The 14122-nt window shown below is 39.2% G+C and overlaps 1 protein-coding gene across 1 annotated transcript in view; it reads left to right on the top strand.

Moving 5' to 3' along the window:
* Positions 1–3198: 3198 nt before the first annotated feature.
* Positions 3199–14122, top strand: part of lhpp (phospholysine phosphohistidine inorganic pyrophosphate phosphatase) — a 28581-nt gene continuing 17657 nt past the window's right edge. The window contains exons 1-6 of the mRNA XM_053511936.1: positions 3199–3356; positions 5308–5495; positions 5601–5754; positions 5885–5948; positions 7448–7540; positions 7672–7763. Coding sequence (XP_053367911.1) covers positions 3199–3356; positions 5308–5495; positions 5601–5754; positions 5885–5948; positions 7448–7540; positions 7672–7763 — 749 coding nt within the window. The remainder of the gene's footprint in view (positions 3357–5307; positions 5496–5600; positions 5755–5884; positions 5949–7447; positions 7541–7671; positions 7764–14122) is intronic.

Genomic DNA, 14122 nt, shown 5'->3' with positions numbered 1-14122 from the left:
CTGACTGGGTATTCCGCTGTGGCGTCACCTTGCCGGGAGCAGCCGAAAGTCCAACAACAACTGTATATATATATATATATATTTACTGTATACATATATCACACTGCTCTTTAATATTCTTGCAGTTGAGTAAAAAACTAGTTATTTATGCATGAATGAGCCAACAGCAGAGATAATAGTTTAGCATGAGCATTATATAGTCAACATTAAGTAACATTATTCATCATTTTGCATTTAAAAATAGTTAAACTAGAATAAATAATTTAAAATATATTAATTTTTAAACTTGAGGTCTCTGTTGCTGTTATCTTGTCTGCTATAAATTAATATACTGTAGTTAATTTGCATCATATTTGATTAATATTTAGGATTTGTATTTTGATTTGATTTTCATACATGTGTTACTTTGCAATGCCATTTTTCTCAGGACCTTTATTTATTGTCAGTGAACACATTTTTCTTCTTCTAAATAAATCAAATTCAAATTATATTTGTCACATTCATGACCACACACAGTATGATATGCAGTGAAATGCTTATATGACCGTTCGTGACCTTAAAAAAAAAAGAAAGGTAGGATAGAGTGGAAAGACAGAAAGATAAAAGGATTTAACTTGCAGGAAGCAAATAGAAAATGTTTAAATTTGGGGTAAATGTACAACTCTACAATTTAAAATGCAATAAAAAAATAGAGCATGTAAATTATGTGAGGAAGGATAATGTGCAGAATATGCAGAATGTGCAATATACTTATTTATTATTATTATTATTATTATTATTATTATTATTAATAATAATAAACCTTGTAAAAGCTTAAGTCCAAAAGTTTTACATTTACTTTTAACAATAAAAAAAGCTAGATTGTTACTGAGCATCTCTGTTATGTCATCTAGCCTTAACCCATGTTATTTTTAAACAAACTTGCTAATGTGTGAATAGTTTAGAGCGCCACCTGTAGGGATATAAAGTGTTTACCTCCTAAAACACCTCCAAATTCTCAAAACTTGACCATGAGCCATTAAATGCGTTTCTGTTACACACTCTTGAGCTCACACAGATGCGGTCATATCCGTTTATGTCTGATCAAAAACATAAAGCTGTCGATTCCAGTCACAGGCTGATTAACTGGTGTATCGCTATTATTAATATAAAAAATTATTCGAATTAAAATCTATTTTAGTGGTGATACAGGAATCATTCAACAGAAAAATTGTGATGCATCACTGAACCCACACATATTTCTTGCACTAACTCTGGACATTCTGGATATTCACCGGCACAGTGCCCACTGCACAACTGCACATTCGTGGACATTAGTTAATTACTCTATCACCAGTCACTTTAAATAAGTCACTTTCAAGCATACTTGCACACCACCTGGACATTTCCATTTATATTCAATTTAATTCCCACACAGAAATTCCATAAATTCTATATTCTATATTGTACAGCCGTTTTTCTTATTTTTCTATATTTTTCATATATTTTTTTATATTGTATATTTTGTACTGTACAGTTATTTTATTTTATTCTTTCTTAGTTAAATTTACCTTCTATTTTATTTTCATAATTATTTCCTATTTATAGTCTTTTATTTCAAGGTCACGAGCAGTTGTCTAAGCATTTCACTGCATATCGTACTGTGTATGACTGTGTATGTGACAAATGAAATTTGAATTTGAATCGATTGTTCCCCCATCTCCAGTGTTGAGGGTAATGAGTGAGAAGGTTCACACTCTGGTCTGAAATCTAAACACACAAAGATAGATTAATAACCTGCTGGATTTAACGGAACTAAAACCCAAAGTCCATGAAGAACAACCTGACGTGTTATGTTGTAGGTGTTATGTTTCCCTAGATGAGTAAGTTGACTTAAGTTTACGGATTATGACGGCAGTTTTGAGGCACACTGGGAGGAAAGCTTGCCGTCGTAACTCTTTAAAGATCTTGGTAAAAAAAACAAAAACAAGATGCAATCAACTGTAACACACATGCTTTCAGTACTCGACCTGGAACGGCCTCGGGATCTGATGCCTTAATGCAGGTAATTTTTTACAGGGTGAAAACGAGATGTCCTTTGGTTAGCGCTCACATTTACACTGTGTCTTCACAATATATGTAAGATAACAGTGTGCAGTCCCCTCTATTGTGATGTAGTGGTCAGCACTGTGGCCTTGCACCTTCAGAGTCTGTGTTGGCTTCCCACCTCAGGTACTTTGTGTGTGGGGTTTGCATGTTCTCCCTGTGCTTGGTGGGTTTCCTCTGGGTACTCCAGTTTCCTCCCAAAGTACAAACTTGTATTTGTCTGGAATTGCCTTCAGAATAAAAAAGTATCTTTATATATGATTGCACACCATAGCACAAAGCAAGGTCCATAAATGGATGAGCGATATAGTGTATGTATATGTAGTGTGGATTGGCAATATAGTATGTATATATCCTGAACAAAAATATAAACGCAACACTTTTGTTTTTGCTCCCATTTTTAATGAGATGAACTCAAAGATCTGAAACATTTTCTACATAAACAAAATAACCGTATCTCTCAAATATTGTTCACAAATCTGTCAAAATCTGTTACGATGAAGAACTGGAGTCAAGTCGAGACCCCAATGAGGACAAAGGAAAAGTGCTCACTATCACAGATTTTGAAAGATTTGTGAACAATATTTAAAAGATATGGTTATTTTGTGTATGTAGGAAATGTTTCAGATCTTTGAGTTCATCTCATAAAAAATGGGAGAAAAAACAAAAGAACAAAAGTGTTGCATTTATATTTTTGTTCAGTATATATTATTATATTTTTGTTTAAATGTACTTTTACACATATAGTAATATATATTACTATACATTTACACACACACACACATATATATATATATATATATATATATATATATATATGTGTGTGTGTGTAAAAGTAGATTTAAAAAAAATATATATATATATATATATATATATATATATATATATATATATATATATTACTATATGTGTAAAAGTAGATTTAAAAAAAAAAAAAAATATATATATATATATATATATATATATATATATATATATATATATATATATATATATGCATCAGATAAAAACAAAGAATAAAGTTTTGATATAGGACTTTTACTGAACTACACTTCCTGTAGTCCATGAGTCTCTCAGTCAAACTCCATTTCCCAGAGTGCTCAGTTCAGGCGCATGCGCATTATCGCCTCCTGTGCAGCCATCATGGCCGCCAAGTGGCCGGAGTGTGTAAGCGGAGTGAAGGGAGTGATTTTAGACATGTGTGGAGTTTTATACGACAGCGGAGAGGGAGGAGGAGTGCCGATTGAAGGCTCGGTGGAGGCCGTCAGAAGGTTTTACATAAAATATTTACCGTTTATATAAAAAAACAAAAAACAACAACACCCGGATTTAAAAAAAAAACATAGAAGAGGTCACGTCTCAAATGTTTCCAGACTGTTCTAGTGCGCTATGTAGGGAGTAACCCAGGGGAGTGTGCGCACTATCTAGTGCACTATATGTGCAATGAGACGCTTTCTGGAATGTAAATGCAAGCTCAGGGAAGTGCACTAGATATGCGCCCAAGTACACTTAAAGGATAAGTCTGTATCAGAAAAAGAAATGTTTAGTCTGTACATTGGGGTCAGATCTCAATCTTTCAGTGATAATTCTTTACATTTCATACACTGGAGGATCAGAAACCATCTCTGTCTGTTTCTCTGTCTTTAAATAATTGACTGAATCTCCTGCAGTCCTTAGATCTCTGGCTGAAGTTTAATCTGCACCATCAGTGAATCTAAATGTGGAGTAAAAGTGATGTTATGAACAGTTATGTGTGGGATTTAATAATCTACTGTAAAATAATCTACTAATGCGCTACTGTCTCAATGTAAACAAACACCTGCACCAATAGATATTAATTAGAAAAGATAAAGTGAATATTTTTACTGGGATTAGTTCATATTTTCACTTTGGCTGAAATAACAGCGCTGAAGTGGTATAAGTGAATTTTAACACGCTGGAGTGGTTTTAAGACAAAACTTCATCTTTATCCTTTTATCTACTTTTTCCATTTCTCATCTGTGATTCACTCTCCGATTACCGAACAGGGAGTGTATTTGTCTGAGCACACAAGAAGGACAACTTAGTGTAAACAAGGCGTAAACATAAACTCTTCTAGATCCTCTCCTTCTCCTTGATAAAATGACAGTAGGTTCATAATCTTGCCGTGAACGAGGTACATTTTGTACAAGTTCCTAATATTTAGCCAATAATGCAGTGGAGACCAAAACCATACAGTATAATGTCGCACCAAACAAAAGTTTGCGAAATTACAGTTTAAAAGAAATTAAGAGTTGCAGACAGACATGTATAATAATAATAATATCACTGATTACATTAAAGATCATTAGATTATTTTTAGCTTTAACCTTTTAACTATTTCTATAAACTCTCTTCCAATTAAGGAGGAGAATTTATTTAAATTCAAAGACAAATGCATCATTTCTTATCGACATAATGTCCTTGCTTAAACACACTTTGTCCATCTGTTGCCAAGCTTTTGTATTTCCTCATTAAAAAAAACGGTTTAGTGCGAGCTGTGAGCTCATGAACTTTTCATCCTGATACTTCTGCTTTCAGGGAAACAAACAGGTTAAAGACTTTATTCAGAGTGTCGACGGTCTGGGCGAAAGTGTTCAAACGTGTATAATCACGCGAGATCACGACGCCCTCGGATATCAGTCCTCCGTGTTTAATCTGAAGTTTAGTCTTCAGCTCTTCAATAAGTGTCTCACTGTAACGAGCACGGTCTCTTGTTGAACCCTTTTCCTGATCATGTTCCAATACTTCTGGCCTCTTGAGAATCCCAGAAAACTCTTAGCGTTGATGAATTTTTCCAGCCGACGGTCGACTTTTGAACTTTTTCTCTGAGGATGTTTCCGTTCCAGACTCCGCCGTTTACTCTCAGGCTCGCAGTGATGATTCTGTGTCTCGTCACCGGTAACGTTTCTTTTTAAGAAATTTTCACCTTCCTTACAATATCGCTCTGAAATTTTGTTCACAGATATCCAAACTCTTCTGTGAGTTGTTTCTGCACCAGGTACACCCTCAGACCCAAATCACAAGCAGGGCGTCTGTTTTTTCTCGCAACGCAGTTACACACGAACTCTTAGCTTTAAACTTTTATCACCTTTACAGTATATATAACTTGAGGGTGAATTGTTTTTTTTTTTTTAGAAATAATAATCGTACACACGGTGTAGTGAAGTAAAATAAGTACATCTTGTATTCTGTGTCCTGCAGGTTAAAATCCTCGGACCTGCAGCTCCGTTTCTGTACGAATGAAACTCAGGCCACGCGTGAGAAGTTCGTAGCGAAGCTGAAGCGTATGGGCTTCGACATCGATGTCGGAGAGGTCTTCTCCCCCGCTCCAGCTGTAGTGTCCATCCTCAAGGAGCGCCGCCTCCGACCCCACCTGCTGGTGCACGATGGTACTGCATAAAATACACACACTAACACACACTATATTGTCAGCCCCCATTGTCAAACTTTTACACCACTTTTTTTATGCAAGTGTGTGTGTTACCTGTCCGCAGATGTGCGACCGGAGTTTGATGCTGTGGATAAATCAGATCCCAACTGTGTTGTGATCGGAGACGCTGCTGATAACTTCTCGTACCAAAACGTGAACGCTGCGTTTCAGGTCCTTATCTCACTGGACAGACCGCTGCTCTTCTCCATGGGCAGAGGGTAAGGATCACCTCACACACACACACACACACACACACACACACACACACACACACACTTTATTTAACTTTATATCAGTGTAATGACAGAATCCCTCCAGTGTCTCACTGACTGCATGTCCATGTTCTAGACGTTACTATAAGGAGACAGACGGCCTCAAGCTGGATGTTGGAGCGTACATGAAAGCCCTGGAGGTGAAGATTACCTCTGTGTGTGTGTGTGTGTGTGTGTGTGGTGTCAGTAAAATTTTACTGAAGTACAAGTAAAGTAACCATTATAAAAATCTACTCAAGTAAAAAGTTACAGTGTTACAGTTTTTTAACAGTCGGGTGGGATGAGGGATTCTAGTGTAGTTCAAAAAAAAGACAAGCGGATATAAACTCAAACTAATTGTTTTTTAAATAAGGACACACCTCTGCATAATAAAGCTGTTGGCTTTCTCGTGCTTGAAAATCAAAGCGGTCGCTTAAATAAGGTGTCACATCCAGTTAAAGAGTTGTTCAGGGTTCTGTTTTAAACGGTATGCACCAGGTGGTATACGTCAGAAAGAACTAGACCCAGTTGTTAGCTGATAAAATAGTGAGGTTTATATTGCCGCGCACACACACACACACACACACACACACTGATCAGCTTCAGGGTGGACCTAGGCCAAAATAATAAACAAAGGGGTATCTGTATTTTAGTAGCTAGATCCCCCCCACCGCCATCCCCCCCCCTCCTTCCCGGGATTCCCTAAACCAAAAACAGTGAATAAATTCCCCCTTTTCACAAAATAAATGGCAGCCACACCCCTAATACTGGTGAGTGCATAAATATACAGTAAAATTATCTACAAATATATACAAAGAGCCAAACAACCCAAACAACGGGACAAGAGTAAATTTAATTCGTTATTTTCCCGCTCTGTAGTGATGGTCGTTCATGAACTATTCGTTCTTTTTGGACGAGTCTTTAACGTGACTCAGAAGAGCGAGTCGTCTCGGAGAGTGATTTGTTCATGTTCTACTAAGCCTGCATGCGCAAATAACCGCAAAACCTCCGTAGGTTATGTACAGGAAACAGAAATGAGCGGTTCATCTCATGAGTCTTCTGGTACGAGTCGTTTGTTATTTTTGTCACGTGACTCCCATAGCCGCTAATAGCGCTAACAGAATAAACGACTCGGACCAGAAGATATGATGCCAAAATTTGTGTATGTGGATGTGTTGGGGGTCTGTTTATTAAAATCTTAACATTTTATTTTATTTCTGATCAAAAGAACAAAATGACTCAAAAAAAGATTCGTTCATTTTGATCAACGAGATTCAAAGAACCGAGTCACTGAAATGATCCAAACTTCCCATCGCTAGTTCTGAGTCATTTCCAGTGAATCATATCCAGTGAATCATATTTACTGATTCAGATTCAGTGGTGACCATTGGATTTGTTGTAATTTTGTACGACAGTGGTGGGAGCTCTGGTCAACACTCACACACGCATTGATCCATATTCAGTGATTCAGATTCAGTGATTTAGATTCAGTGATTTAATTTCATCTGTATAGATTCTGTGATTAAGATTCAGTGATTTAATGATTCATCTTGACTGATTCAGATTCAGTGATTTTAAATCATCTTTATTTTTTTTGGTATATATATATTTTTTACTGATATATGTGTGTGTGTGTGTGTGTGTGTATGTGTGTTTACAGTATGCGTGTGATTTGGAGGCGGAGGTGGTGGGCAAACCTGCACCCATGTTCTTCCAGAGTGTTCTCAATGACATGGGCATCCAACCCCATGAGGTGAGACACACACACACACACACACACACACACACATACACATACGTGTGTGTGTGTTAAATTTGCATGTATACCTATATACACCACTTTTTTTAACCCCTCGCCCCCCCTCGCTCCCCCCCCCCCCCCAGGTTCTGATGATCGGTGATGATCTGGTGAATGATGTGGGCGGAGCTCAGAGGTGCGGTATGAAGGGTGTTCAGGTGCGGACGGGTAAATACAGGTGTGTACGCCTTTAATCTGCTGTGATCACTGCTGATCAGCGAGTCCCTAATGATTAATAAATCTGAGTCTGGCATATCACAAAGCATCGTGAGTCGTGTTTAACACTAGGGGGCGCTACAGGGCAGCGTTTAATCTGGTGCAGGCGCTTCGAGAGGGGACAGAGCTGAGCGCGTACTCTCTGTTTAACTGTAAAACACAGGAGAAAAAAAGAAGAGGAGAAGAGTGAAAAGGAAAACCAAAGTGAACCAAATGGGCGGGGCCTGGGGGCAGGGGCCAGGGGGCCCAGGTGGGCCCAGGGGTATTTTCTTATGACAGCAGAATGCACAACTCTACAGCAGTGTTGTGTGGATTACAGCCTGATGGTGTCTGTGTCCACTCTCACTCACACTAACGCTGTGGTCCTCCCTCACCCCCTCGCTCACTTGCTCACTCATTCATTCACTCCCTCCTCTCTTGTTTCTTGCTCACTCTCACGCTCATTCACTTACCTACCTCTCTCTCTCTCTCTCACTCTCACGCCTTTTTATCGCTGTGTTTACCTCAGCTTTATCTTCTCTTTATTTTTATTTCTTCTTTTGTGTTTGTTTCTTATTTTTTTCTAAAAAGAGCACACACACACACAAACACACACACAAACACACACACACACACAGTAAAAAAAATTCCTCTTTTCTCCAAAAAGTTGACAATGGAGAGATTCAGAGAATGATGTAAACAATTTAGAGGATGCATGTGATACTGACTCAAGCACCACTGTGTGTGTGTGTGCGTGTGTGTGTGTGTGTGTGTGCGCGTGTGTACGTGTGTGTGGTCAAGCTGCCCTTTGTTCTCCACTTTGGCGCCTTTCAGAGACATCTGGAATGAAGTCCATGATGTCGTCCTCCCCTGACCAATCCCCTCGCTTCTCACACACTTCCAACCAATCACGCGCCTTCACACGCCGCCGTATGCAAACGAGCTGCACGTGGGTCACTACACCCACAGGGGCCCTGAGTCGCACTGTGGTTCACCACCAGCCGAAACACCTGTTAGCAAGTTTATTCCTATATTCTGTATATTTATAATGTATACTGTATAGTAATGTAGATATTATATTATAAACTATTTGTTGTTATTTAGTTGTTATACTACTATATATATATATATATATATATATATATACACACACACTAATGAATACTTTACATGTTCTGTTGAGTAGTTTATAGAAACCTTTGAGTGGAAATTTGTGACTGCAATCTGGCAACCCGAGCACCGGCGGGCACTGTGTACATTTTAATTCATTTTTGTTTTTATTTTATTTTTAATGTAATTTATTTCATTTAACGAAAGAAAAAAGGGTAACATAAGCCATAAAAATGCAACAACAGAAAAAAACAATATGAAAGTAAGTAAGTGAGAAAGAGTGAGAAAAGAGAAAGAAGAGCAAATGAAAGAAAGAAAGACAAACAAAAGATCAGTAAAGAAAAAGTAATGAGCAATAAAACCTAATAAACGAGGGTTAAGACAGAAAATGTGAGGAAAGAAAGAAAGATGATTAAGGAGAAGAAATGAAGAATAAAGAAAAGAAAGAAAGCATGTGTGTGTGTGTGAGCGAGTGTGTTTAAGGGTGTGTTCACACTTGACATGTTCTGTTAAGACGGTTCACTTGTACCAGTGTGAACGCCGCCGAGCGAACCGAGATGGTGCGAAAAGGTGTGTCTCTGGTGCGGCTTGACTGCGGTGTGAACGCACAGAGTCGGCTTCGCTAGCGTCGTCTGATATCGATACCGGAGTCCCGGCTACGTCTCATGCGCGCGTCGGCGGTGTTAGCACAGCAACGGACGGAGTTTCGAAAGATTAAAAAAAGGAAAACAAAAATTACCACTAAAATATCTAACATTGATAAGAAATGAAACATCGGCAAATTAAATGTTAAATTAAATAAGCGTTCAGGAGTGCTGGTGCGGCGGGGCTGCGTTCAATAACGTTCCCTGCTTGACTTTATTTATTTAATTATTTATTTATTCATTTATTTTGTTCGTGACTGTTTGAATAAAAGCAAAATAAAAACATTAGGCTTTTAATTCGTATGTTACCCGGACTTAGGCTGTGTTCACACTTACGCACGTTTTGGTTCGCTTAGCGTTCACACTGACGTCTTTAACACCGGACTGAAAACAGTGTATCATCGATAAGCTCTAGTCCGAACCAAGGGCACCGAACTACAAGCCTGAACACAGCCATGGTGTGGGTGAAGTAAGAGTGTGTAATGAGAGTGTGTAAGTGTGTGTAAGTGTGTGTGTGTGTGTGTGTGTGTCAGACAGAGAGTGGGATTTCCCTGCTGCTCTGTTTATGCAAAGTCAACATTAAGTGTGTTTTTCACAAAGCACGCATAAATTCGGCTGTCACTGTGTTTATACCACACACACACACACACACACACACATTTGCTCAGTATGATGATAGCTCTGTGTTTGTTGGAATGTACATACAGACTCTATGTGTGTGTGTGTGTGTGTGTGTGTGTGTGTGTGTGTGTTTAGGCCTTTTACAGTACACTGTACAGACTAAACACACACACTGTATTAATTCTTATCCAGTTCTCATCATTCCCACCGGAATTCCGGGCCTGTGCTGTGCTTTTCCCCAGAAAAAGTGTGTGTGTGTGTGTGTGTGTGTGTGTGTGTGTCTGATTGTCAGAGTGTCTGATTGTGTGAGAGTCTGTGCCTGAGGGTCTGAGTATATATGTGTGTGTATGTGTTTGTGTCTAATTGTCTGTGTGTGCGTGTGTGTCCGAATGTTGACTGTGTGTATCCGAGTGTGTGTGTGTTTGTTTGTGTGTCTGTGTGTATATGTGTGCATCTGATTGTTTGTCTAACTCTGTGTGTGTGTGTGTGTGTGTGTGTGCTCATCTAATTTACTGAGCAACATGTGCGGTCTAAAGACAGTGTGTAACTCACCAGTTGATCTCACACACACAGACACACACACACACACACACACACACACATACACAGACAGTACATATGCAAACACACACTCTGGAGAATGGTGGCTCTGTGAGAGCAGCACATGAGCAGTGAACGGGAAGTAGTGTGTACACATCTCACTCAACACAAATTCACCTCTGTTTAATACAGTAAACGCCACACACACACACACACACACACACACACACACACACACACACACTACTGATTTACATGATACAAATTTATTTACACCCACTCACCTAATTTGAATCTTAAGCATGCCTGATCTACTCCACACACTAACCTGATCTACTTCACACACATGCATAATCTAATCTAGACGTCTAAAGGTCTGAGTATATGTGTGTGTGTGTGTGTCTATACCACACACATGCCTGATCTACGCCACACCCGCCTGATCTGCACACATACAAAGCTAATCTATGCCACACACAAATCTGATTCATGTCACACCTTCCTGATCTACCTTATACCCCATACAAGCCTGATCTACACCACACACAAACCTGATCTATGCCACAAATGTCTGATCTACGCTACACACATCTACGCCACATACAAATCTGATTCATGCTCTGATTCACACAAACCTACCCGATCTACCTTATATCCTACCCATGCATGATTTACACCACACATATGCCTGATCTGCACACATACAAAGCTAATATGCGTCACACACATGCCTGATCTGCGCCACACACAAATCTGATTCATGTCACACCTACATGATCTACCTTACACCCCACACATGACTGATCTGCACCACCCACATTTCTGATCTACCTTACACCACACACATGCCTGATCTGCACCACACACATGCCTGATCTGCACCATGCCAAACCTCCATGCCAAATGACATCGGCAGGTTCTTTGTTCTCTCAAATTGCACATAATGTTTCTCATCACTAATCTAATGGGACATCAATAGTAGTTTGTCACAACAGTACAGGCGCTGGCCAAACCGTCTCTGGCACAAAGGCTGGTCTGTAGGGGTGAGGTAACAGGTTTCCCTGTTTTCTGATTGATCAGTGACATTATCAGTGTGATTGATCAAAGTGGTGTTCTATAGAAGCAGAGCAAATTCCAACCCACTTTCATGGAAACAGTCCAGGAAAATGTAAAAGACTTGATAAGCGATAATGTGACTTCTTGTCACTTTGTCTCATGGAATTGGCTGTGAAAAAACACACACTAGAAGGTCTCCCTCACAATATTTTTGGCAATTTTACAGCGTGCATTAATGCAAATGGAACAGCATACCGCTTTGAAAAGTAAATGATAACTCCATAACGAAAGATAACTTATTGGAGGAGATGATTGTGCACGATTGCGAGTGTCGATTTATTCAAAATCAGGTGAAAGGGCTTCATGAAAATATTTATTTTAAATCTCCACTGACGATGTAGAATGAATATAAGAAATCCATGAACAGAACACAAACCTACAATTTCTAGTCTATACATTTGAGCTTTTTAGGGCTCATATGATGCCTTCCTGCACAACATGTGTATCACTCTGCATTCTAGCTGTTCTACAGTGGTTAATTCAGTCGCAGTGTGGGTGAGAGAAGGTCTGTATGGTCCGCAGTACTAAGGAGAGAGCAGCTGCCTGCCAAAACCCACATTCACAACCAGTCACAGAAGCACTGTCATCAAGAACACACATCTGATAACGTTATTCAGTCTTAAACAACACGCCGTCTCTTTAATAACTGCTTCGAATTGCCTTTAAACTTACAGTATTTACGACTACAAAGCTAACTAGCTTCTAACACAAGGCTGAATCCCAAATCCCCCTTTACCCCTGATCAAGGCCACTACTTGATATGTTAAAGAAGGAAGTATACACCCTACATAGCACACTTGCTTCCAATTTGACACTATTTGGGATTTAACCCCCGGAACTCTAAAAGTTAACGGAGCTGATATTAAAAAGCGGAATAAGTGGAAATATAAAGTTAATCTCATAAAATCTCATAAAATTTTCAGAACTCTTCCCACCCTGGCTACATAGTACAGGTAGAAATTCAAACTACTTTTACCTCTGTTGATTACTTTGCCGTGGGAAAGGCGCCAAAAGTGTCATAGTATTATGAGCTCCCAGGCTTAAGTATGTATCCAATGTTGTAAACATTAAAGCACTTTTTGTAAGTCGCTCTGGATAAGAGCGTCTGCCAAATGCCTAAATGTAAATGTAAATGCTTACTGAGGTCCACACAAAGTGTCTGATGAAGGAGGCGGTGATGATGTAAATATCATCATCGCCATGGTCTGAAAATCCATGTGAGGATATGAAATCCCTGAGAGACAACATATTAAGGAAAGGGACCAATTATTGAGCCTTGTGGGACACCAGTGGAGAGTCTACATGGAGAAGATGTATATCCACTTCAAAACTGTTCCCCACCGTGGCATGTTGTCCCAGCAATTCCAGGACCCATGGGGATGGACGAGAGAGTCGTGCGGTTGACTGTGTTAAAGGTTTCTGAAAGGTCAGGGAGAATAAGGAGTGATGACAGGTTTGCTGATCTACGGGCATGGAGCTTCACGGTCATGGTGAGAAAGGCCATGTGGAGAGGCCATGAGGGCTCCTTTAAAAGCAGACTTGTGAGGAAGATCCTGGTGGTTGTTCTGGGTGAGACAGAGAGACAGCTGATTGAAGACAGGGCTTTCAAGGATCTTACCATGAAAAGAGAGACATTTACAATTCAGATGCAAAAAGCAGAATGTCTTTCACACTCTAGTTACACACACCTCATCACCCTGAACAGCATCTGTTTCACATCTGAGCGCTAAACATATCACACACGCGTCCTCAGAGGAATACTGTGTCTGGAATAAACTTAATGAAAGACATTTCTGAAAGAAATGCAGGAAGAAAGGAAGGAAGTATGGAGAGAAGGTAAAAAAAGAACAAAAGTGAGGATTATTAGTATAAAATGGCATAAAGGTGAATAGAATGAAGCGATAGAATTGAGAACAGTGCTGTGGTGTAAGAGTAACACAAGGCACTGGTGATGGTGTTTAAGAGGTTTTGGTCAGATATGATCTTATACAAACTCAGAAACTAGACCCTGCTCAGGTTCCAGGTGGAATTTGCAACCGTTTAATTGTTTGGACAATTAATCATGCACGTGCATTTATGAAAAAATAAATAAACAAATAAAAAAACTATGTCTAGCTGGTTGGACTACATTATTTTTAATCTAACATCTCGTTCCAAATCAAAACTGTAGCTCTATACAGACGTGACCGGAGATAATATCACATGCTTAATCAGTTTTTATGCCACACAATCGCATGATCACACTAGTGCAGTGTAAAAATTATCATCTAATAACTAAGTACTTCACACAAAGGTGTGTCAACTATTTGTT

This window comes from Clarias gariepinus, chromosome 14 (assembly GCF_024256425.1).
Source record: "Clarias gariepinus isolate MV-2021 ecotype Netherlands chromosome 14, CGAR_prim_01v2, whole genome shotgun sequence".
In the NCBI taxonomy this organism is placed as follows: Eukaryota; Metazoa; Chordata; class Actinopteri; order Siluriformes; family Clariidae; genus Clarias; species Clarias gariepinus.
Note: the sequence above shows the minus strand (reverse complement) of the source record. Positions and strands in the feature narration are given on the sequence as shown.